The 26,644-nt window shown below is 36.1% G+C and overlaps 1 protein-coding gene across 1 annotated transcript in view; it reads left to right on the top strand.

Annotated features, from left to right (window-relative positions):
• Positions 1-25,829, top strand: part of RAP1B (RAP1B, member of RAS oncogene family) — a 45,645-nt gene extending 19,816 nt beyond the window's left edge. The window contains exons 2-8 of the mRNA XM_086712856.1: positions 15,429-15,510; positions 16,566-16,634; positions 18,114-18,170; positions 19,186-19,326; positions 20,970-21,113; positions 22,059-22,175; positions 24,598-25,829. Coding sequence (XP_086568982.1) covers positions 15,454-15,510; positions 16,566-16,634; positions 18,114-18,170; positions 19,186-19,326; positions 20,970-21,113; positions 22,059-22,145 — 555 coding nt within the window. The 5' untranslated portion in view covers positions 15,429-15,453 and the 3' untranslated portion in view covers positions 22,146-22,175; positions 24,598-25,829. The remainder of the gene's footprint in view (positions 1-15,428; positions 15,511-16,565; positions 16,635-18,113; positions 18,171-19,185; positions 19,327-20,969; positions 21,114-22,058; positions 22,176-24,597) is intronic.
• Positions 25,830-26,644: the final 815 nt, after the last annotated feature.

Genomic DNA, 26,644 nt, shown 5'->3' with positions numbered 1-26,644 from the left:
CAAATTTCTAGCTTGTCCTACCTCTTTGTCTTCACAGTTAAAAATAAACTAACATCTGTAATCTGGTCATTGAAATTCAAGTGTACAACATATTAATGTTTTCTCTTCATGTTTGCCTCTTGGATCCACCACCCCTCCCCCCTGCGCTTTTTCATTGTAGGAAATAATGAGGGCTCTTATAAAGGAATGAAGTGGAGAGAATGGAATTGATTTCAGAGATGCCAAGGTAGAATGGATCAGACTTGGTAATGGGATGGATAAGAGAGAGTGACAACTCCCCTAGATATACAAGTTCCTATAGTATAGTATGATTTTGAGGTACTGTAGGTGCTTCAAATTTTGAGCACTGTAAATAGGTAGATGGGATTTTAAAAATAGCAAGTAATACTGCTTACTATCTGTTAACATTTGCACATTTCATTTGAATATTTAAAACTTTATGAAGCAAATACTGTTATTCTCATTTTCAGATGAGGAAATGAGGCACATAACCTCTCATTTAAATGAGAGGTTAAATAACATGACCAAGGTCATTTAGCTAATAGTTAGAACTGGCATTTTAGGAAATCAGATGTAAAATCTGTGCTCTTAATTCTTATATTTTCCTGGTTTTTTCCCTAATTAAGATATAGTTAAATAAGGCGTGTGTGTATCAGATTCTAAATTATATATAACAAATAGTAAAGTTAATATCCATAATTCTATCCATATTTACCTAAATTATGTTTGGGAGACACAGAAGATCTTTTAGTCATTATGTATAACCTATAGAATTTACTACTAGATCTGATGAGAAAAAGAAGAAAAAAAAAAAAAACCGACAGGTAGATTCTTTTTTTTTTTTTTTTTTTTTTTTTAATTTTTCTTTTTTTAACGTTTATTTATTTTTGAGACAGAGAGCATGAACAGGGCAGGGCAGAGAGAGAGGGAGACACAGAATGGGAAGCAGGCTCCAGGCTCTGAGCCATCAGCCCAGAGCCCGACATGGGGCTCGAACTCACGGACTGCGAGATCGTGACCTGAGCTGAAGTCAGACGCTCAACCGACTGAGCCACCCAGGCGCCCCTAAGGTAGATTCTTAAGTTGTGTCCAAAGAACTCTTGGGAGCAGAGGAGAGTTCTACATAAATCCAACCTGTTGGGATGGATCTGATAGAAACTAACAAACAGGTCATCTTGAGCCCATATTATTTCTTCTTCTTTTTGAAACATGTTGGAATCTCCATTTTTTTTTGTCACCTAACTACCTTGCTCTCTTGATTTGGCTGAGAAATGATCAAGTACTAAACTGAAAGGTAACTATAGTAATAACTCCAGTAATAAAACTAGAAACCATGACCTTATATTGCATGTCATAGTATATGTAGGAATAAACTTTATTTACCGGCAATATTAATCCATGAAAAGGGCAAGAGAAAAATTTTTTCCTTACTTGAGGTATTATAAATGTAGTCAGAACAGTGAAATTGTTGGGTAGCTTACAAATTCTGCACTTAACTAGATTTAAAACTGATTCACAGAGAAGACCTTTCTCAGCAGAATATAAGATTAGAAACATTTCCCATTTTCCCCTCAAGAGAGATGCAGACAACTCAGAAAGTAAATATGATAAGTAATACTCATTTTAATGGATTTTTGTTTATTTTGTAGTTCATTGTTAGTTTTATTTTTAAAAGAGTATGAGAGGTAGTGTTTGGACCTCCAAAAATAATTTTTAAATCTCAGAAGTTTTGATTTCTGTCGTTGTGTCCAATGGATTAATACCAGGTTCTCCTAACATTTTAATTAGTTAAATTTATTTAGGAGTGCAAAGAGAACACAGCAGTCCTCTTCAGCTGCTAAAATACTTCTTTCGGAGTTGGAGGCGGAAAGGAGAAATCAAATGTCTCTCGGGGCGCCTGGGTGGCGCAGTCGGTTAAGCGTCCGACTTCAGCCAGGTCACGATCTCGCGGTCCGTGAGTTCGAGCCCCGCGTCAGGCTCTGGGCTGATGGCTCAGAGCCTGGAGCCTGTTTCCGATTCTGTGTCTCCCTCTCTCTCTGCCCCTCCCCCGTTCATGCTCTGTCTCTCTCTGTCCCAAAAATAAATAAACGTTGAAAAAAAAAATTAAAAAAAAAAAAAAAAAAATATCGTCTCTTCCAGAAAGTGTTCAGTGGGAGAAGTAATGTCACTTGACTTCAGGAACCAGTAGTTAAGTTTTTTACTTAGTCCTTTATTTATAATTTAAGATCACAGAATTTCAAGATGGATGGTTGGGGGTGGGTGTTGTAGCAAAATAACTTGAGGATAGAATTGCTTGAGTTAACCATTGTTTTTGGAAAATTTTTAATTTGACTATAGCTATTTGGAGACCCTATGACATTTTAATGGAAAGGAATTATGCTTTTTATTTTTATTTTTTTATTTTTAGAGAGACAGAGCACAAGCCAGGGAGAGAGGCAGAGGGAGAGAGAAAATCCCAAACTTCACGCTCGGCGCAGAGCCCGATTCAGGGCTCGATCCCATGACCCTGAGATCATGACCTGAGCCAAAATCAAGAGTCAACACACTGAGCCACCCCGGCACCCCAAAGAATTAAAGCTTTTTAAATATCACTTCCCACTTTTCAAGGATTTGATTCTTACCATAACCTGCTTTTTACATTTATTAATGAGATTGATTTAAAGAATAAATCAGATTGAGGTTGAGAGCAGGTGTCTCTGGAACCTAAAAGTTGCTTTTAATACTTTTCCTGCTCCAGAGCATTTTCTTTTCTACTCGAATTACATTCCTACACGGCAAGTGTAAGAACTGATTTTTCTCAAGATTTGTGTAATTCATTCTCAGTTGGGATTCTTGACGTCTGTCAAGAATGTGAACTTAAATGGCAACTTATGTACAAAAGGTAACTTGTTTGTGGTCTTTTAAGGATCTAAATAGTTCTTTTTAAAAAAACAAAAGGACCTGGGGCACCTGGGTGGGTCAGTCGGTTGAGCGTCCGACTTCGGCTCAGGTCATGATCTCACGGTTCGTGAGTTCAAGCCCCTTGTCGGGCTCTGTGCTGACAGCTTGGAGCCTAGAGCCTGCTTCATATTCTGTGTCTTCCTCTCTCTCTCTGCTCCTCCCCTGCTCACACGCTGTCTCTCTCTCAAAAATAAAGATTAAAAAAAAAAAAAGGATCTAAATAGTTCTTTCCTTTGTTGGAAATGAATTATTAGTCTTTAGTCATTCCTTGATTTAACAAATATTTCTAGACCAAATTGGGGACAAAATAACGAGGAACTACTCTTCATCCCGTTGATGATAGTAATGATTAACACTTAAGACTTTCATAGACCATAAACGTTTAATCTGTCCATTAAGTTTGTAAAATTGATATTATTGTCTGTATTTTATAGATTAAGACAAGCCTAGAATAAGTACCCTCTGGTAAGTTGCATAGGTAGTCAGTTCTAGGGCTCCCTTCTTTCCACATTCCATGTTTACCACCCTGAGTGAGAGAGAACCTCATGTCCATACCCTAATCATAAATTAGTTGAAAAGGAGATCTTAATTGCACAAAGCATGTTGGACTAAGAAGAAAATACGGAAAGCCTTTGCATCTTGCCTTGGTTGAGTACCTGGTGGTAGTAATGGATCTTCCCAGCTGAGAGCAGCCTGTGAATGTGTACATTGTCCTGTATTGTTTTTAGCCCCTTTATTTTATAATAATTAAGAAGAGGGAGGGGTGCCTGGGTGGCTCAGTCAGTTAAGCGTCCAACTTCGACTCAAGTCATGATCTCACGTTTGTGAGTTCGAGCCCAGTGTCGATCTCTGTGCTGACAACTCAGAGCCTGGAGCCTGCTTTGGATTCTGTGTCTTGCGCGCTCTCTGCCCCTCCCCGACTCACGCTCTCTCTCAAAATTAAGTAAACATTAAAAAAATACTTTTTAAAAAAGGGAATATAACATTAAGATACTTTTAAAAGCTCTGTCTATATATAATTCTTCAAAGCCCCGTATATGTAACAATACATTTTGGAATTGAAAGGGACCTTAGAGATCATTTAGTACAGAAGTAGAAAACTAGTACCAGAACCCAAATCTCCATACCTTAAGTAGATTTTGTTTGTTTTCACAATATTCACAACTTTCAGAATTTGAATGACTTCATCTGTATAAGCATTCATTCTGCTCATGCCATTTCCTAATATTAACACCTTCCTGCTTCAAGCATTTCCATGCCTACCTGGCTGATGTAAGGCATCTCTATGTTCCGTTCTTCCCCCTTCCCTCTACCCTCATTTTACAAACAAGGATACTGTAAATTGAGAATAAAGTAGTTTATCTCAAGTTATATAACTTTTTAAATAGAGCCAACCTTCTTAAACCTTAAGATAATGTTCCTTTCTATAATTGTCCTCTTAAAAGACAGTACAAGATAGTATATAATCAAGTGCTAGAGTATTTGGTGTAGCTTGTCAGAAAGGGGAACTGATTGTGGACTGAGATAGTTCAAGAATATTTCAAAAAGTTTTCCTTGACACTACCCTCCTCAGAATTGCATTCTGAGTATTTGCTGGTCAGGAACATTCTATCCTGATCTGTGTAGTATTCTTGCTACAAATGGTGGGGGGCAGTGGGCAGGAGAGGGCATCATGAATATCTTTGTGTATAAAGCAGAGAAAGGAAATCACTGAGGGGCATTTTGTACATATTGAATAATGGTACCTCATAATACCAACTACATTTAGATTGCTACAGAAATCCCATTTTCACCCACTAGCAGAGGAAGGGACATTGTAGCCGTGACCTCTCCAGTGGATCCCAGACAGATCTCTGTGACTTTCCCAAATCTAAGTGTAACTCCAGCCACAAATAAGTTGGCATATTACCCCACCAGAGATGTTGATTTAAAAGTAATAAACAGGAGGTGCCTGGGTGGCTTAGTCTGTAAAGTGCCCAACTCTTGATTTCGGCTGAAGCCGTGATCTCACAGTTTGTGGGTTCAAGCCCCGCAAGACTCCATGATGACGATGCAGAGCCTGCTTGGGATTCTGTCTCCCTCTCTCTCCGCCCCTCCCCTGCTTGCTCTCTATCTCTCTCTCTCTCTCTCAAAACAAATAATCACTAAAAAAAAAATTTTTTTTTAATAAAAGTAAATAAACAATAAAGCCAAATGGTAGAAACTTATGTTGAAAACACAACTTAATCTATTCAAAGGGCTCATTGGGTACAATCTTTTAAATTAGTGATTAGTGTTTTGCAAGAAATGCAGCAAAGTCTAAGATATATCAGTCTGTTTCCCTGATCAGGAGTTGGTTGTAAGTCACACAAATTTTAGGAAATCTGTATAAGTAATTACAATTAGAAATCTTTACATGTAAATGACGTACAATACCCAAAAATTACCCCCTCCTAAATTTTTATGCAAATTTTAACCTCAAGTATTTTTTATTCAATTTATTTATTAAACCAATTTAATTTTCTTCATGTTTTTTAATTTTATTTTTTATTTTTTAAAATTTACATCCAAATTAGCATATAGTGCAACAATGATTTCAGGAGTAGATTCCTTAGTGTTTAATTTTCTTCATTTGTAATCTTAGATGATTAGAGAAGTAATGTGAATCATGCTTCATATTTATAATTGTGTAAGTGCCTGCTTGTTGTAGAAATTACATTTTTTTGCTGAAGAAGTATAAGTGAGAAGTGGCACTATTAACAGCACTGAATTCATTTTGCATATATACAGCATTCTTACCGGTTTAACCACCTGAATAAATTGAGGATCTGAGAGTCCCTTATTAATTTATGACTTAACATAATAGGTGAGTTAACAGATTAAAGCTTGGTTCAAATGCAGATTAACATAAGCATATTATTTTTTTAATTAGCAATTCATAACTTCGCTTTCAACTTCCACGCTGCATTTAATTTTTACAAATAAATGCCATTATTTACAAGGAATGCCACAAAATCATATGTAAATCAACCAGATCCCATTACCTGTATTAGAAACTGAAACTAGAGGGGCGCCTGGGTGGCGCAGTCGGTTAAGCGTCCGACTTCAGCCAGGTCACGATCTCGCGGTCCGTGAGTTCGAGCCCCGCGTCGGGCTCTGGGCTGATGGCTCGGAGCCTGGAGCCTGTTTCTGATTCTGTGTCTCCCTCTCTCTCTGCCCCTCGCCCGTTCATGCTCTGTCTCTCTCTGTCCTAAAAATAAATAAACGTTGAAAAAAAAAAAAAAAAAGAAACTCAAACTAGAATGTTTCACGTTTGACCAGTAGCACCATAATTTTTGGCATAGAGTTTGACCAAGACCTACTTCCCCATTGCTGATACGTCTTCATTTATCATTTTCTTGTGGTGTTGCCTTTAACTGCTTGAAGGTTTTAAAATTTCTTCCAGTGTAGATTTTTTAGATCATTATGAAATAGTTTTAATTGCACTTCCCATTTCTTCAGATGGCAGTCCATGGCAATAACACCTGACAACTAGAATTTTTAATAATTTCTAATATCAAGTACCCTAATTTTACTTTGTATCTTTTTGTTTCAATCTGTATTTTCTGCTGAAGTACAAGAAGATAAACCAGCCAGCTTTTCAGAATACAAACCTTTGCTGCTGGCATGCCCGTTAAAATACTTAGAACTTAACTCCTTTGCCACCCTACTTATCTTTTCTTTCTAAGTAGACTTTTTTGGCATGCTAATTAGCATAAGGATAAATATCTCTTTGACAATAGAGAGTAAAATGTTTAAAATTTCAATATTTACATTTTTTGAGTAAATATTGTCGGTATTTACATTGATGGTTCTGTAAAGCACTTAAAACAGTATGTTTAATTTTGTAATTTTCAATAATACCTCTTAGCCCTTTTTCAGAACAAGCACAGTAGTTACTAAGGTTTAAAAATAGCATTAAAAGAGTTTTAATTGGTTCTTTTAAGCTTGCCTGTTTGTTTTCTTTAAACATGCACTGTCACCATCAGTATATTATTTATCAGAAAGATACTTTTCTCTGGTAGTAGCAGTATTATAATTATTATTCATTGTGAATTGAATGACTGACTCAACTTGGTATTGTTGAGTTTCTAATGACCACTTTTTAAAAATGCCAGTGATTATAAGGGGTGCCTGGGTGGCTCAGTTGGTTGGGTGACTGACTTTGGCTCAGGTCATGATCTCATGGTTCATAAGTTCAAGCCCCGCGTCGGGCTCTGTGCTGACGTTTGGAACGTGGAGCCTGCTTCGGATTCTGTGTCTCCCCCTCTCTCTGCCCCTCCCATGTTCATGCTCTGTCACACTCTGTCTCTCAGTAATAAATAAACATTTAAAAAAAATTATAAAAATGCCAATGATTATCAACATTCTTAAATGATAGTAACATCGGGTAATTAAAAGACAACACAACTCCTCTTTTGCCTTCAATTTTTAATTTTCATTTGCATATTTTATAAATATATTGTTTATTAGTAATTTTAAAAACTCAGGAAAAACAAAAGTAGAAGAAAATGATCCCACCACATTATCACATACACATATCTATTTTACAAGTTCAAAAGGAATTAAAATTCATTTTACATTAGCATCTCAAGATATTTCTGCTTCTAAAGTATACTGAGATTCTCCCTAGGTAGTCAAAATAACAGTCTGCGAAACTTGAGGTACATACAGTAATCTTCATTCACTTGTGTAATTAATGTTAAAGAGCAAAGATAACACTATTACAGAAATTTTTGTATAGTACCTTTTTTTTTTTTTAAGTTTAGGTATGTATTTGAGAGGGGGGGGAGCACGGGCCTTGGGAGAGAATCCCAAGTAGACAGTGTGCTGTTAGTGAAGATCCCGACGCACAAACTCACAAACTGAGTTGGGCTCAAACTCACAAACCCTGAGATAATGACCTGATCTGAAATCAAGAGTCAGATGCTTAACCAACTGAACAACTCAGGGGTCCCCTAAAATGTGGTTTTTTTTAAGTGCTTCTTAGATTTAGTAGAATATAGTAGGAAGCCTTAGAGTCTGTAGCTAAAGAATTACAATATATTTCAGTTGATCTTAAAATATTCCGAACTGTTCCACTATTCCACTACTGGTTGTAGTAACACGAGGACTGAAATAAGGACAAAAACCCATATATGGATGGAAAACAGTTTTAGCCTGTACATTGTGTCTCTTTACCTACATAGAAGAAACGTTCTCAAACAAAAGCTGGACTGCTATTCCCTCAACATGTTTTATTGAGCGAGTAGGTAAAAGGGTAGAGCATGGATTCTCAACTGAGGTAACTTGAGCAACAGCTCAGAGGATTGCTGCTGTTGTTTTTATTTTTTTAAGTAGGCTTCATGCCCAGCGCATAGCTCAACGTGGGGCTTGAACTCCAGACCCTGAGATGAGGACTTGAGCTGAGATCAAGAGTCAGATGCTAACAGACTGAGCCACCCAGGGACCCCTCCTCTATTATTATTAAAAAGCTATCTTCTGTTGATTGTTACTATGTGCATGGGATCCATGACTCTTAAAGAAAAGTACTGCTACAGGGGCCCCTGGGTGGCTCAGTCGGTTGAGCTTCTGACTTCGGCTCAGGTCATGATCTCACGGTCTGTGAGTTCGAGCCCCGCGTCGGGCTCTGTGCTGACAGCTCAGAGCCTGGAGCCTGCTTCAGATTCTGTGTCTCCCTCTCTCTCTGACCCTCCCCCGTTCATGTTCTGTCTCTCTCTGCCTCAAAAATAAACATTAAAAGTATGTATTTTTTTTTTTTTTTTAAAGAAAAGTACTACTACATTTCATTCCTTAATTTCTTAAGCACGTACTATGTGCCCCAGGCACTGTTTCAGGTTCTGGGGATATAGCAATGAGTAAAACAGACAAAATTTTTTTTCTGGAGTTTACATTCTTGTATCTGCCTCATAACTTTATCGTGTAGGTATTACTGCTTCCACTTTCACCGTAAAGAAAGTAAAGCTCTGAAAGTTTTCATGACTTGCTCAAGGTTGTACAAAACTAGGATTTGAAACTTAGGTGCTGTGAACCACTATGCTATGCTGTCAAAATTGTCCCTTTTTGGGATTCTGTAAAAGAGAGCAGTTATTCTCGATGTCTCAAACAGTAGTTATCACAAATCCCTTAGAAATTCAGATGTAACTCTCCCCATCAGAACTGTGCATGAAATTAGAAATTCAGATTTCTCAAGTGCTTATTCTTGGGCTTCAAGTTAACAGCACTTGAACAGGAAGGTTCTGCCCACATCTCAAATACACAGGTGCCAGCACCTTCTTTCCTCCTCCCCACCAAAAAGCCAATGACAGACTTTACTTGCTGAGCAGAGTTGTCTTTTCTGCTAAAACTAGATGCAACCCCACAGTCATTTTCAAAACAGAAGCAGTGGCCTTTCTCAGTCACTAGCATTCACAATGAAATCCATTATTTCAATCTTAGAATCTCTAAACAATTTTTCAAAGCTGGTGTAGTGGAAAGTACCAATTTAAAATGTAGATATTAGTTCAAATCTTGGCTATCATACAGTTAGGTTTTCGTTTTAAGGAAAAAATATCCCTAGCATTGGTATTTATCGGGATTTAAATAAAAATATTTTAGTTGAGGGCACCTGGTGGCTCAATCGGTTGGATGTCCAACTCTTGATTTCAGCTCAGGTCATGATCCTAGGGTCTTGAAATCCAGCCACATGTCAGCCCCGCCTACTTGGGATTCTCTCTCCCTCTCTGCCCTTTCTCCACTCATGCTCTCTCTCTCTTTCAAGATAATTTTTTTTTAATATTTTAGTTTGGTATATATAAGGAGATATTAGTAAAAATTAATGAAAGATAATGACTTTGCTTGGTTGCATTTCCTTATAAGTGTTCCTTGTGACAAACCTTTTTGGCAAGTTAGATGTGTTTGTCACTATGTTTTTAGATCTGAAAGTCTGTTGACAACATCAGATTTCTCTACTTCAAAATTTGAAATGTTTTAAACTTCCTGTGACCATAGGGCTCTATAATAAAAATTCTTTTTGGTTGAATTTCTAAAATTAAAACAAATAGATAAGCATTATTTATATTACCCACAAGCTGAAAATAATCCAAATGTTCTTCACCTGATGAATGTGTAAAGAAAATGTCATGTATCCCTACAATGAATATAATTTTTGATCATAAGGAATAAAAGAAACAAAATACTGATGGAAGTAATAATGTGGATGAACCTGATTCTAATTCTAACAATAGGTAATACTCACGGATAAATAAAGCAATTGGGGAAGTAGGTCTCAACCATCTCATTAAGAAATGCAATTCCCATAAATGTTTACTTTTTATAGTCAATATTTTTAATGGTAATTGTTATGTTAATTCAGTCAGCTGTGTCAGTGTTTCGTTTTGGGTTTTAGTAACCATAAAGTTGTGCATCATCACTACAGTTAGTGTTAGAACACTTCCATCACCCCCCAAAATTCCCTTGTGATTCTATGTAGTCAGTCCATTGCTACCTTTTGTGGAAAAACGGCAGGAATTGTGGGGTGCTCATGTTTTACTTGGAGCAGCATTATGGGACAGATTTTGAATCATTGTATTTCACTTCTTAGCAAACATGAAACATTGGTCCTTCCTATGGCTCTCCTCCTTGCATTATGTAAGTGTCTTCATCCATAAACTCCCATTTCTCATAAAACAAAGACCTTTTTGGTTTGGTTTTTCTAGCTTTTTTACTTTGTAGGGGTCTTTGAAAAATCTCAGCCATTGTAGATTTCTAAATTACTAATTTCTTATTTTAAGTTTCCTATTCAGGTCTAAGCCCAGTTAACAGAAAGAACAGATATGCCTTTCTTTATCTCAGCTATTGGGTCTAAAACAATACATTTTACACTTTCCTGACATTAATTTTTATTTTGTTTCATATCAAGTCATTTTTATTTTGTTTACAGTTTTAAATCTTGACCCGTCTACCTCTAAGAAAGACTTCTGAAATAGTGTTTCCTAAATAGGTTCTTGTTCTGTCAAGGCCAGTTTTTAAAATATGCTGGGTTCTTTGAATCTGGTCTTTCCTATTCTGCTTTTAACATTTTTCTTTATAAAGAGAAAAGTAATTAGTGATTAAGTTGAAATCCAGAAACAAATTTCTGTCTTCTAAATCCTGAGATTTAAGAAAATTCCTTAACCATAACTTCAACTAAATCTATACTCATGTTTAAATTCAGTTTCTATTTAGTTCTTTTACTCCAGCAATTAAAGAGGTGAGTATAATTGTTCCTTTGGTGACAAACCCTCAAGAAAAGTATTTCAGAGGTAAGGGGAAGGAGCAAAAGGAATAGGATTGTGTGGGTAGTGTGAGTAAAGAGAACGATTCAAGAAGAGTAGGCTCTCTTAGTCATTTTGAGGCCCCAGAATACCAATTAAAGAAGTTGATTATTGAATGTTATTTTGTCTAATAATTTTTTCTGTAGTTACAGTTTCTCTTAATGTATTAATTTTGATATTTTAAAAGTTGGCCATAAGTCCAATTAAGTCATTCTTGTCAGTCACAATTTTTGTCATTTGCCCATATACGTACAAGAGTCAAGATTAAGTGTGCCTGGGTGGCTCAGTCGGTTGAGCATCCGACTTCAGCTCAGGTCATGATCTCACGGTTTATGAGTTCAAGCCCCCGTGTCAGGCTCTGTGCTGACAGCTCGGAGCCTGGCGCCTGCTTCAGATTCTGTGTCTCCCTCTCTCTCTGCCCCTCCCCCACTCATGCTCTGTCTCTCTCTGTCTCCGAAATAACATAAAAAAAAAAAAAAAATTAAAAGAATCAAGATTATATTGAGTTTATAAAAAACACAGAAGTTCTTCCTAGGGAAAGTTGTGGCTTTGACAACTAAGAAAGCAGTCCCTAGAGTTAAGAAAAAGGGTATCCCGTTAATTAACTGAGAAGAGGCACATTGGGAACTTTCTGGATGATGGAAGGGTTTTAAATTGTAATGAGGGCTGTGTCTGTGGTTGTGAGGGTATTAGCATACGTCAAAATTCATTTCACTGTTTAAGATCTGCTTGTTTCACTGGATAGAAATTATTCCTAAGTAAAAGTGATTTAAGAGTGCTTTAGGGGTGCCTGGGTGGCTTAGTGGGTTGAACATCAGACTTTTGGTTTCGGTTCAGGTCATGATCTCACGGTTCAGTGAGATCGAGCCCCTGTATAGCACAGAGCCTGTTTGGGATACTCTTTCCCTCTCAGCCCTTCCCCCACTCACTCTCTTTCTCAATAAATATTTGGAAAAAAAATTTTTTAACAAGTGTGTCTTTACAGATTCTCGGGTTCCCTGACCAAGCAGAGGTTAGGGAGGAGCTGCATAATCAACAGCCCCACAGTTATTGACCTTATAATATACTGTCACAAAATTTTGCAAGTGACCCAGAGTGACATTTGACCAATCATTTGCCTCTGCCTAAGGGGCCACTGGTTTTACTCATCTTCAACGTTTAGTGCCTGGGGCCAGCTTGAATTGGACTGGAGGCTTGTGGGGCCTATGCCTCCATTCATTCCAAATGGAGCATTCCTTTATTCAGTGATTGGAAACAAGACAGTCCAGGACAAAACAAAACACATGACACAAAATTTTGCGCACATAGGTGAACAAAAAGCAAGTAGCTGAAGAATTAAACTAATGGCAAAAATATTTACCAAATAGTACACCTCCAAGCCATATCCAAAAGGCTTCATTGCATTCTACAAAGACCTGCTTGGTACAAATGCTGGGATAACAAAATAAATTTGGCAGTGTGAGCTCAAGGAGCCAGTTGGAGTTCCCATCATTGTTGAGACTGATCCATGTGATGGCAAATTCATAGAACAAACAAATTGGTCGGACACAAGCATCCCATTCAGTACATTTGTTTGTCTAAGGGCATCATGTGGAATGATGCTAAATGAGGGTCTAAGGTCAAATATCAAAGAGTGGAAGGCACCATTCAATATCTGAAACAAAAAGCACAAAGCTGCAGTTATTGGTTACTTAAGGGAAAGATATCCTGGTCAGACACCTCCCCTCAGCAGACCAGACTTCTAATCTTACAGGGTTTGAGGGAATCTCAAGAGTTCAAACATTGACAAACTTTCAAAGGCAGGAGTGAATTAATGTCAACTGTAGAAACACTGTCAAGGCAGTTGCTTGGCATTTTGGTGTATGTTCATTGAAGTGAGTTGTTTTTTTAAGTGATAGATAAACCACGATGAAGTTATCAGAAATTGGCACAGCCCAGCTACATGAAGGATAAAAGAATGCAGAGAGATGAGTCTAGTTTTCTTGATGTTAAAATATTTGGTTTACTATTACTGAAGTATTTGGGATGTTTAGGAAATTCTTATCCCCAAAATTACCATATTTTCTCTAGTTGGATTCAGAAGCACAAATTTGGAAACATCTTTCATAGAACCTGAAGTTTTTAAAACAGTATTTCTCAAATTGTTCAGTATAGATCCTGTGTGGTTGAGTAATGTCAGCATGGGACTGGTAATAGAATTGCCACCTGAATAATCCTGTTTTTAAATGATTTTTTACATTAAAAAATAAATTTGCAAGAGTAATTTGTCCTAAATTTGTATGGATACTACTGTGTGAAATATTCTTAAAGCTAAAAGTAGATCCAACTTTTATATCCCCTTTTCTAAAATTATAATCTGGTAAGAATCATCCAGGTCACAAAAGTCAAGGAGACAGTGTTCAAGAACTGGGGTAAAAGTCCATGGAAATGATGGATTCAATCAGTGTAGAAATAAACATAGGAACTAGTTAAGTGGAGAAGTTAGCTAATTTAGTTGGTTGGTTTGGGCGATTTTCCTCCCATTAAGGAGAAGAGAAAATATGCTAGATAGTCTACATATTTAAAGTCAGAAATGGAGAAAGTTTTGAAAGGAAGCCATGGCAATAGATACGGTGTCCTAAGGAGAAATAAAAGAGTGGCATAAAAAGGTAAAACAAATGATATCTTTTCTAAGACTGTAGAAAGTCTTAGAAAAGGAAAGAGTATATAAAGAGATTTAACACAAATGTGCCTAAATTGAGTCCCTTCTTGATTGACTGACTTTTAGAAGTAAGGGGCTGATGGTAATGGCTAGTTTGCAGAAGCATGTTCATTCATTGAAGCAATTGGTTATTGGTAGATTAAATGTGTTTAAACCAGTTCTAGTAGTTACTTGTTAACTATAACTATAGAACTATCATTTCTTGATTAAGAAGATTTAGAATTGGGGCGCCTGGGTGGCTTGGTCGGTTAAGCGTCCGACTTCGGCTCAGGTCATGATCTCACGGTCCGTGAGTTCGAGCCCCACGTTGGGCTCTGTGCTGACAGCTCAGAGCCTGGAGCCTGTTTCAGATTCTGTGTCTCCTTCTCTCTCTGCCCCTCCCCTGTTCATGCTCTGTCTCTCTCTGTCTCAAAAATAAATAAACGTTAAAAAAAAATTAAAAAAAAAAAAAAGATTTAGAACTTATTCTGGTGGCTACTTTATATAATGGCCACTGACCAATTACTGTTTTCTAGGAATGTAGGAGTTTTGTATTCTTACATTATTCTCCTAGCCTGGAAACTTTTAGGATCTTCTTTCTCTATCCTTAGTATACTGAAATTTTAGTTGTTTCTTTTTGGTTTGGTTTTGATTTCCACTAATTCATCATCCTGAACATGCCATAGTTTTTCAGTCTGGGCACTCATATTCTTTAGTTCTGCCTCTGATTCCTGACCATTGTCAGGCTCCTTGTACCTTCCCCCATTTCAGGAATAGATATTTGGTCTGCTTTCTCTGCTAACTCATTTACCATTCATGTATCCCAGGGGTTGGCAAATTTTTTCTGTAAATGCCAGATAGTAAATATTTTAGGCTTTGTGGACCAGATGGCCTATGTTGTAACTACTTAACTCTGTCACTAAAGCAAGATAGCAACTACAGACAATACACAGATGAATGGACATGACTAAATTTCAATAACTTTATGTACAAAAACAGGTGATAGACTGGATTTGTTTGCAGACCTGTGCTGTAGTCTGTTCATCTTTATTGGAATATTGCTCAGTGAGGGCAGGAATTTGTTGTTGTTGTTCATTGGATATATCCCTGTACTTAGTAGGCACTCTACTTGGGTCTCAAGGTTACAGATGGTTCAGGAAAAGGAGTTAAACATGCCTGTCACTGCCATCTTGTAACCAGTAAAATATCCCTTCATGCTGTTTTTCAGCCCCCCCCCCTTTTTTTACTTAATATAGAGCAAATATTCTGTATAAATTTAGGATAGGGTTGCAAGTTGTAATTTTGTGGCTTCTTTCTACCTCTGATGTTGCATAAAGAGCCCTACCAACAGCACCCGTTAGTAAGTCTGTTTATGGAACGTGCCACACTAGTATGGTAGAATAATCATTTTTAAGTTACTTGGTTGAATATCTAATTTATAAAAGAAGCACATGAATACAAAGACATTACTTAAGAATTTTTTTTTTCATTACAAGGTACTAGCTTTGACAAGCGTGCACCATGCGTGAGTATAAGCTAGTTGTTCTTGGCTCAGGAGGCGTTGGAAAATCTGCTCTGGTAAGTCATTCTCACTGTACTTAAGCTAATTCACTCCAACACATGTTCTTTTTCTGTTGAGTTTTAGGTTTTGATTATCATTTATTTTGTCTTCATTTATTTTTAAGGTGAAATCTCAGTGATTTTAGAAGCAATACAATATTTTTTTCCTGTAATTTTAGTCAGCTTTTACTTGTATCTGGGTAGATCATATCCCCCCCTGGTGTATTAGTTCCAGACCAACATGAGATAAGCAGAATACAATTTGGGCTAAGCACAGAACACATAAATGTGTGTCCATCTGTATTCTGAGCCAGATAGGAATGAATTTTGGTCTTTCTCATTGTGACTTGGCTTATAGTATACATTTTATGCTAAAAAATATTAAAGCTTATAAAAAACCTTTTTCAAATATTTCCTATGACTGTCCAGTTTTCACATTATTTTAGCAGCCATGCTTTCCATTTCAAGAATAGTATAGTAAGAAAAAAGAAAACTTGACAGTAGTGGCTGGGGAAGGGGAGAAACTCAGGCTAAATAACTTGAGTACATGTAGTTCAGTTCAGCAAAACCCCACGATAAGACAGATTGACCATCTAACTCAGCCACTTACATTGGCCACCATGCACAGAACTTGATGTGTTTAGATCAAACTGCAAAGTAGGTACCATGGGACCTGAGCTGCTCTTTCACTTGTAAATGTATCCAAAGTGATGGGCGGTGTCTTGAGGGTGTATGTACTTGTGTACACAAAATAATTAGCCTCTTTCTAATTCAATTCAAATTTAAGCCATTGAGTTTGTTTGAAATAGAAGACATTTAAAATTTTTTTAAATATGTGAGCTCTAAAGTTAGAATTACCTAATAAGGAGCATAGTGGTTACTAATGTTTTTTTAAAAAAGCTTTCTAAGGTAATTTTCTCACCTAATGCATACTTTAAATATAGTGGTGGTTTTGTTTTCATCAATGGCATAAGTGCCTATATGAAATCAATAGTTTAATAGTTTAAAGCATACATATTTGGATTTGTAGTTTTCTTTAAGAAGTATAATGGTGTGCTATTTATTTTTTTCAGACTGTACAGTTTGTTCAAGGAATTTTTGTTGAAAAATATGATCCTACGATAGAAGATTCTTATAGAAAGGTACATGTTACCCTAGAAAGCCTTTTGCTTTAGACTTTACTATAAATATAAATGAATATTTTTAGCTTTGTAAGTGTTGAATATCGTTTACAAAGTAGGATGAAGAAGCTGAGTTAATCTATAAAATTAGTAGGAAAAGTTCACCCTTGATTATATCCTGACATTGCATCCTTACCAGTTAATGAGAATCTTAAAACACTTGTTCTCTCTCTCTCTCTCTCAGAGAGTTTTAAGTTTACAATTAAAGTTTACAATTAAAATTGTAATTTGACACACAAACTTCAGAACGAGGCCATCTCAAGTGATAGTTCCACATCCCCTCACCCTTCCCCCAAAGACTGAATACTCTCAGGTTCCTTTCTTTTTAAATTAGAGATGGAAATACAGAAGTCTCCCGTAACCTTTTTACTTATAACTCTTTGAGAAAGTGCTACTGCTGCTGTTAGTGTCCACTAACACAACATGTGACAATAAAACTTAATATGAAGATGTTTTTAATTAGTCGGGAGAGAATTCTCTCTTATGTAATAGCCAGCTTGTCCTCTGCTGCTGTGTAGATACCGTTTTACTTCTTATCCTAGGAAATGTTAGGTGGAAAGAGGTCACAGGGATATATAACTTATTTGATACATGTCTTCTTCTTTGCTACCAGAAATGTTCCAGTGCAGCGAAGGGGATGTAGTTATCTAGAGAAGTGAAGGTATATCTAAGTAAAGTATGGCAGTGATAAGATAGAATGACTTCTGATCTTATTTGGAACTACTACTGGTTTAAATTATTTTTTGAGCTATTTTGGAATCCTTTCCTCCCCAGAATTAAGTTCTGAGTGATTCGTATTGAGCTTGGATCTTGTAGGTTTCTTTGAGTTGAGAACACATGGTTTTAGGGGCATCTGGATGGTTCAGTCTGTTGAGCGTCTGACTCTTGATTCTGGCTCAGGTCATAATCCCAGGGTCGTGGGATCGAGACCCACATCAGGCTCCACACTGAGCATGGAGCCTACTTAAGATTGTCTCTCTCTGCCCTTCTCCCCTACTCGTGTGCTCTGTGTCTCTGTAAAATAAAACATTGAAAAAAACAAACAAACAAACAACATGTTGTTTTGCACCTTACGCAGTTTTGGGATTGAGACCCACATCAGGCTCCACACTGAGCATGGAGCCTGCTTAAGATTCTCTCTCTCCCTCGGCCCTTCTCCCCTACTTGTGTGCTCTGTGTCTCTGTGTCTCTGTAAAAATAAAAATTAAAAAAAAAAAAAGCAAGCATGTCATTTTTGCACCTTACACAATTTGGGGGGGTGGGTAGGGTCAGTGGACCTTGATTATCTAGCTGTTTTTTTCTCCTGTTTTATTCAGGTATTGCTTGAGATTAGTTGTAAAGTGGCAATCTCTATTTTAAATGTCATATTAGCTTTTGTATATAATGAAGTATTCTTTTATATCTTATAAAAATGAGGATGTGTTTTGCTTTTTCCCCCAGCAAGTTGAAGTAGATGCACAACAGTGTATGCTTGAAATCTTGGATACTGCAGGAACGGTATGTAAAACAAGTACCAAAGTATATGTACAACTTGTGTAATATTGACCTTGTAAATACTAGTTAAGCTTATTTAAAAGTTTACTACTTGCCTTAAATCTTAAAGCTGTTTTGTTCTCTTGGATTCTGTTTTTTATGCGTGTGCTTTGTAATTGCAGTGGGTCATTTATTGAAGAAAAGTAGAAAATTTGTTTGAAAATTTTCAGCCTCACTAGTACTTTTAAAACAAGTTAAGCTGTACTATCATATTTTAATTAATGTGGAAAATACTTTGGTAAACATTTATTTCTCAGTGGCTCGTGAAATATCTTGAGCAGTATCTTTCCTCCTTCAAAGTATTTATAGACCAACTTAGATTTGTTGGTATCTGAAGGTGAAGGGAAGATTTATTCTGGGTATATGGTATTCATTCATCTAATGTTTGAGTACCGGAAATGTGGCATGGGCTGTGTTCTTACTTGCAAAGGCTCTCAGTCTAGTGAAGGAGGAAAAATGTGGGAAAATGGCAAGATAAGGTAGGTAAGCATGCTGGTGGTCCCCTTAGAGCTATAGTAAACTAGCTAGTAAATGAGCTGTGAGTAACTTGGGGATTGTTTCAGTACCCTACATATTATATGTTAAAAAACTGCCTTTTGGGGGGCCAGGGTGGCTCATTTAGTTAAGCGTCTGACTTCAGCTCAAGTCATGATCTCACGGTTCGTGAGTTTGAGTCCCGTGTCGGGCTCTGTGCTGACAGCTCAGAGCCTGGAGCCTCCTTCGGATTCTTTTGGAGAAAGGATATTTCTTCCCCACTTAAGTATATTTATTGCACATAAATCTGCTTTGGTTGTTTTATTGTTAAGTAAAAATTTCATGAAATACCAGTTTTCAAATAGCATCTTGCCATGGACTATAATTTTAAGTAATGTTACATAATACTACTATATTCTTCATCAAGCACTAATTATAGACGTTTAAAATTATCAAATTAACTGTAAGAACTTTGTTTTTTAATGATCCTTTGTTTCTGCTATAGGAACAATTTACCGCAATGAGGGATTTATACATGAAAAACGGACAAGGCTTTGCATTAGTTTATTCCATCACAGCACAGTCCACATTTAATGATTTACAAGATCTGAGAGAGCAAATTCTTCGAGTTAAAGACACTGATGATGTAAGCTGATTTCCTAATGAATAGATTTTATTTCAAACCCTTATTGTAGTGATACCCAGTTTAAGAATTTGAATTTAAATCCAATTTAAAGTTCATGTGGCTGGTGGGGGGTTGGGGGACTAGTTTTTCGAAAGCTTTTTTCCTTAAAAGGCAGAAATACATCTTTAACACTCATAGTATTTTCAAATATTTATAACGTGGAAAGTAAGAAATCCCCTCCTCCCTTCTTAACCTGTGTAAAATAAATTTTATCCCCCTCCTCTCTTTAAATCATGCATTTGGTGGGAAGGAAGGAAAGATGTGGGTGGCAAATGTTACTAATAGATGTTCTATACATTTTTGGTAGACTTAAGAGCCTTTCAAACAAGAATCAGAACTACATATGAACACACCTCAACTGATAGAAAAGGAGCATAATAATATTTTTAGAAGGAAGCCAACAAATACATTAGATTCTAACATTAACCTGCATACCTCTTCACAGTGCACCATAATGGAGTTTAATCCCTGTAGGAAACTTTAAAAGGATTACTTAACTTCCTCATCATACTATAGATAGCAGTTCTCAGAACTGATCTTGCATCAGAACCAGCTATATGCCTAGTTAAAACAGATTGCCAACTCTGACTCCCGCAATTTCTGATTCAGTAGGTCTAGGATTAGGGCTCAAGAATTTCCATTTCTAACAGGTTTCCAGATGGTGTTGATGCTGCTGGTCTGGGTATCACACTTTTAAGAACCACTGTATTATATACATAACTTAATTATAAGCAAATATTGTAAGAGTTCAGAGGCATCTGTGGGAAATGTTCCCATTTCCTTGACTTCTAAAACAGGAGAACTTTGGGGAATTATTACATCTTTACAGCTCAGTGAACATTTCACAATTAGTCTGTTTTCTGCTATTTCTGATAATTAGTGTTCTTCTATCAGTTACGTTAAATTAAATAAGTATGAATATAAAATTTTATATCTGTTCCTAAAAGCCAAAATTCTTGATATTCTAATTTGGATTTTTTTCCCAAAAATTCTCTAGAAAACCAATCTCTAAATGATTAATAGGAATTTTACAGAGTAAGTATTATTTATCTCTATAGTGTCCTTTTAAAGTTACAGACATCACATGATTAAGGTTGTCTAAATTTTTAGTAAAAACTAAAACTTTTAGGAGCTTTCCAAATTTCTCCTTTTTATATTATTAAATTAAGAATGATTATTTGATAAATGCATGTCGGTAAACCAAAAAACTTGTAATTGATTCACATCCCTTAGAAAAACATTTAAAACTTTTGAAATATATTGACATTTCATAGTAATACCCTTTTGTACTTTTTAAAAATATTTTGTGTTTTGCTTACTATATTTAGTTATAAGTCCATTGGGACATAATTTTAAAGTTTTTTTTCCCTCTTTTATAAGTACATCACGGCTTGTTTTCTAAAAATTTCACATGAAAGGTTCTGAACAGAGTTAAGGTTTTCATATTTGACTATAAATTTTATTACATATTGTTTAATTTAGTATTTTTCTTGGGCATAAAAAGTAATCCTTAGGGTTGACTCTTAGAATTCTTTGGATTTGAATGTATAGAGCATATTCACTTACTTTTTTTTTACCCTCACAATTTTGTTTTGTATTTTTAGGTTCCAATGATTCTGGTTGGTAATAAGTGTGACTTGGAAGATGAAAGAGTTGTAGGAAAGGAACAAGGTCAAAATCTAGCAAGACAATGGAACAATTGTGCATTCTTAGAATCCTCCGCAAAATCAAAAATAAATGTTAATGAGGTATGGTGACATACTTTAAAAAAACTCTTGGTTTGGAATTCAGGATTTAAAATTAATGAAAAATATGTGTATGTGTTAACACAGCTCCAAGTTAATGCTTACTCCGGGTGCTTGTTGATCTTCTAACCAAAAATCTTATGTTAAATATATATGTGTTAATAAGCAGCACAGCTATCTATTATAGCCTCTTTATTAAATGCTGGAATTTACTATGAAAAAAAGAAAGACTGGACAAAAAAAGATAGGGGTGGGAAAGACAGGATTAAGAGTTCAGGTGTGTGTGTATAAAGGATGTTTTGTAAAAGATGGACACAAATTGGGACACCTGGGTGGCTCAGTTGGTTAAGCGTCCAACTCTTGATTTCCATTTAGGTCATGATCTCACGGTTGGTGAGTTCAAGCCCCGCATTGGGCTCCACGCTGACAGCATGGAGCCTGCTTGGGATTCTGTCTCTCCCTCTCTCTGCTCCTCCCCTGCTTGCTCTCTGTCTCTCAAAATAAATAAAAATAAACTTTAAAAGAAAAAAAAGATGGAGACAAATTCAAGAAGGCATGCACGGTTCTTGCTTTGAAGGGGCTTAAGTAATATTATAGGATAAAGATACATAGAAAGATTTAAAGAGTAAAAGATTGTTTTCTTTGAATGGTGTTAAATGTTCTAATGAACTACAATAAGATCTCTGCTGCTTCTTAAGTCAGTGTTTGTTTTAAGGAGAATAATTTTAGCACCCCTAAAAAATAAATAAGAAAATTTAGCAGTTACAGAAATACCTGGTTTTACTTATTCCTTAACTGAACTTGTTAACTCCAATAAGTTAAGTTAACTCCAATACTTGTTGGAGTTCATATATATATCCATGGAAAGTTCAGTCTTTCATTTTACTTTTTCTTTTTTGGGTTTTTTTCTCCTATAAATTAAAAAAAAAAAAAATACTGTGTTTGCAGATCTTTTATGACCTAGTGCGGCAAATTAACAGAAAAACTCCAGTGCCTGGGAAGACCCGCAAAAAGTCAACATGTCAGCTGCTTTAATATATTAAATGCATTGTAGCTCTGAGCCAGGTATGTTAATTTATCTTTTTCCCTAACCTTTAACTTCAGCTTCATTAAGGGCACTCTATGAAGAAAACGAGTATAGAATGTTTTGTTGTTCTAAAAAAAAAAGATGGTTACTTCCTTTTTAAGATATCCACAAGTTAGTATGATATCCCAGTAATTAATTATTTCCTTTATATATCATCAAAAGTAGGGTATTTCATGTAACTGAATATTGTAGGTAAGTTCATCCAGTGTATACTTATGCGCCACTGGGACATTGGTTTGTGCTGACGGTATTGTGGTGAGCAAAACCAACCTTCTTTCCTATCTATAGCCTTAAGCTAAGTCAGGTCTAGTGGAAGAATTAGACAAACAGTTGCAAAATATGATAAATGCAGGATAGTATAAGTCCAGCATCGGATTGATAGTAAAAACTCCTGACACATTTATCATATCCCTGGCACTCAGTATTGTCCACATATTAATTGAATTCTCACAACAGTCCTCTGAGGCAGGAGCTGTTATTCTCCTATAACAGATGAGAGAATTAAAGCACAAAAAGATTATTTCTTGTTCATGCCCTGCTGTTAGTAAATAGCAGAGCCAGAATTTGAATCCAGTGATCTGAGTTCATGGCTCAGAATTTAAACAATGAACTAGCTCTCAAGCCCATGCTTAGTCACTATGCTGTTATAGGTCCTATAGGAGCATATATACCTGGGGCACCAAATTAGTCAAATATAAACTGCGGATTCAGGGAAAGTCCGTCAGCAAAAGACATTGATAGCCAGAGAGTTCCCAGGCATAGAAAACCACAGAAACAACTCAAGAGATGAGACGACAAAGGAAAACTGAACATGCAACATTTTTATATAGTTTTTGAAAACAGTCATATTAAATGAGTTAATATCAGAGCGCCTGGGTGACTCAGTCAGTTAAGCATCCGACTTTGGTTCAAGTCATGATCTTGCAGTTCGTGAGTTCAAGCCCTTCGTCGGGCTTTGTGCTGACAGCTCAGAGCCTGGAACTTGCTTCAGATTCTGTGTGTGTGTGTGTGTCTGCCCCTCCCCTACTTGTGCTCTGTCTCTCACTCAAAAATAAACATTAAAAAAACTTTTTTTTTAATTTTTTTTAAATGAGTTAATACTTGTAAATCACTTAGATCAGTACCTGGTACTTGGTAAACCCTCAACTATCATCTGCTGCTCTTTGCCAATGAGAATGGTTTCTTGCCCCCTTATCATTAAAACTATATTTTACTGTACTTATCCTTGAGAACTTTTAGTATTTGTGGCTCTGCTACTTCCTGTGTTAAAATGGCCCTCTACTATAGCACTTCTGATTCTGCCTCTTAGAGTTTCTGTCCCTACTCTGCATTTAAAGCTTTCTGTTTAGATAAGTGCCCTCATTCCTGACATCCTCTCACTCCTGACCACATGCCCATTCTTGGCACACATGTGCGTGAGCTCACACACTCCCATCTGTGCATTCAGTTTGCTACATTCAGTCTGCTAGGATTTAGAAAAGTTACCAAACTCGTTCAGACTAAATGAGGACTTAAAGTTCAAGGCATTTATAAAAATTGCTTCAACAGCCATATCTATATTAACATCATTTCTGGAACTTGCAGCAAGTCTGAACCCCAGAGAAACAGTAAAAAAAGAAAACTTTTTCATAGTCAGGAATGTATACAGAAAATCATCCAAAGAAAATAAATATTTGGCAGAAAGAGTTCTGATTTTACTTCTTTTACATCACTCACAAATTTTTTAAGTTTAATTACGTATGATTTTAGCATAATACCAGCTTTTTCTGACATCCATCTTAAGTTGATCTAATTTGTTTAAATATGGAATTAGAACATTTATAACTGTCAACTGTTAAGAGCCATCATGAAATAAATTCTGTTTTGTCTGCTACTCTGAACTAGCTTTGTAGCCACTCTTCCTGGAAGAGTATGGAAGAAAGGTCTTGGTTTTCTGGTATTAGAAACCCTGGTTGGATGTGCATTCTATACTTCTGTAATTCTAGGATTGGAAACATTCATTTTGTTAATGTCGCTATCTGTTTTTTAATCCTAATTCTAATAAAGTTGACCTGACCTAAAGTTTTAATGTGGTGTTTTTTATTATTCTGCTTTTAGTCTTTGGAAGGGTAATACACAGAAATTTGCACTAAGGTACATTCCCTTTTTGTATCTAAAACTTTCATTTGACTGACTTTCAGGAGGGCAGCAGAATAGATGAAGTCATTCCAAAAAGATGAAAATGTCTCCCCACACTTTGCTTTGCTATGAGTTGTGTGTACATCGTCACGAATATAATGACAAGGGCCTGTATTCTCTTCATTTCTAACACTTTAACACTGTCGTTTTAATGTGTTCCTTTGGATCTTGAGTGTGCTGTTTTCAACCCATGTTTTCAATGTAATTTTTTCGTTTTGACAGGTCTGAAGAACTGTTGCCCAATTCAACAGTGCCAGCATTCCAACTTTGTTAAACCTACCAACATCTTAAATGGACTTTCTGTGGTGGTACCCTTTAAGAGGCGGATGAAAGCTACTACATCAGTTTGCACATTCTAATCACTTTCCAGTATCACAAGAGAGATTTTTACTTATATAATAGTCCTAGAGTATGCAGCTGGTAAAACCAGAGGCTACAATCCAGTATTACTGCTAAGAGACATTTTTCATCCACCAATGTTGTACATGTATGAAAATGGTGTACTGTATACTTTAACATGCCCCATACTTTGTATTGGAGAGTACAATAATGTAAATCCTAAAAGCACCACTATTTTAGCATAATAAAAGAAAGTCCAAAGAGCTCCTATATAGACTACTCCAGATAACTTCGCTTCTTTGATACTTGTAGCTTATTGTAATTTTTTTTAAGAAATTCAAGGTCATTATCATTGTATTGTACAAATAAGTGCTTTGATTAACACAGCTATATAGTTTTTTTAATTTTTAAAAAAACCTGTGGAGACAGTGATCTTGTCTTTAAAATATGATAGTCCTTTCAGTATAATGTCTTAGATTAAAGACGTTGCCTTTAATATCTGTTGGGAAGGAAATGTCCAGACTTTTCAAATCTTTTATTATATGTTTCCTTTTTTGTTTACATAGGGAACAATGTTTATAGTTGTGTGTACAGTGGGGGTCTACAACAAGAAGTGTATATTTTCAAACAATTTTTTAATGATTTAACAATTTTTGTAAATCATTTTCAGGCTTCTGCAGCTGTAGATTCTCACTGTGAATCCCTTGCTTGCTCATGCATAAGTGTATTTGCAATACCAAATATACAGGTTTAGTATTTTTGCCTGTTAGTGATTGTTTCACATGTGTAACGTTTTGGTTGAGATGTTAAATGGTGGACGAGTACTGTGGATGTGAATGTGGGAAGTAATTTTAATCATGTGTAATTGGTCACAAGGCCTAAGTTGCAGTAACTATTGCTGTTTTATTTAACAATGCCTTGTTGCTTTGTATGCATTAACGTTTGGGTGTAAAGATTGTGTGTCTATCCAACAGGGAGCCACAGTATTTAAATTGACCAACCTAATGTTACAACGACTTTGAGGTGGCCAAATGTAAACTAAAAGCCTTAATTAAAGTGGTGCAATTTTGTATAACTTAGCATCAGTAGTTCAATAAATTTGGATTGCCATGCAAGGGCTTGCATTATAATTACTTGCCACTTGACTGTGTTTTGTGTAATGTTTAACAGTGCTAGTAAATAAATATGGGTTTAACTTTTTAAATATAATAGGTGCATTTTACATAGTGTGATTTCATAATTTAAGATTTGGACAAGCCAGATTCATTCATTAATTATAGAAATGGTGAGTGAAAGATGTCAGATTTTTTTCCCTAGTATTGTTTGAATAGCCACATAAACCACCTTTTGAATTTTTTCTTGGAAAAGAATTTTGTAAATCAAGCAATATTAATGAACGTATGCCTTTTGGGTAATGTTTTGTAGCTCTTTGAAGTGTAGGGGAAAGAATTGAAAATACTTGGACAAATGTTACGCTTAATGGATTTTTTAAAAATACAGGATGAAGTTATACTTAGAATATTATGGTTATAAAGATCTTGGAATGAAGTGGACTCAAGTACTACTTTCTTTTTAGATAACCTGGCTTTTTCTTATGTGTGCTATAATTCAGTTATTTTGAAATTTGTAAACCAATCTTAACTCAGACTTTCTAAGTTTTTCCCAGTCACTGGAGCATATCAGCAATCGATTAGTGATGCCATCTAATCTAATTTAGGGGTGTCTACTAATCTCTTAAATACATGCCATGTGAATGGAACTTTATCTTTTTTTTTTTTTAACGTTTATTTATTTTTGAGACAGAGAGAGACAGAGCATGAACGGGGGAGGGGCAGAGAGAGAGGGAGACACAGAATCGGAAGCAGGCTCCAGGCCCTGAGCCATCAGCCCAGAGCCCGACGCGGGGCTCGAATTTACGGACCGCGAGATC

Source organism: Puma concolor, chromosome B4, assembly GCF_028749965.1.
Source record: "Puma concolor isolate L17-30 chromosome B4, mPumCon1.1.hap2, whole genome shotgun sequence".
Classification (NCBI taxonomy): Eukaryota; Metazoa; Chordata; class Mammalia; order Carnivora; family Felidae; genus Puma; species Puma concolor.
Note: the sequence above shows the minus strand (reverse complement) of the source record. Positions and strands in the feature narration are given on the sequence as shown.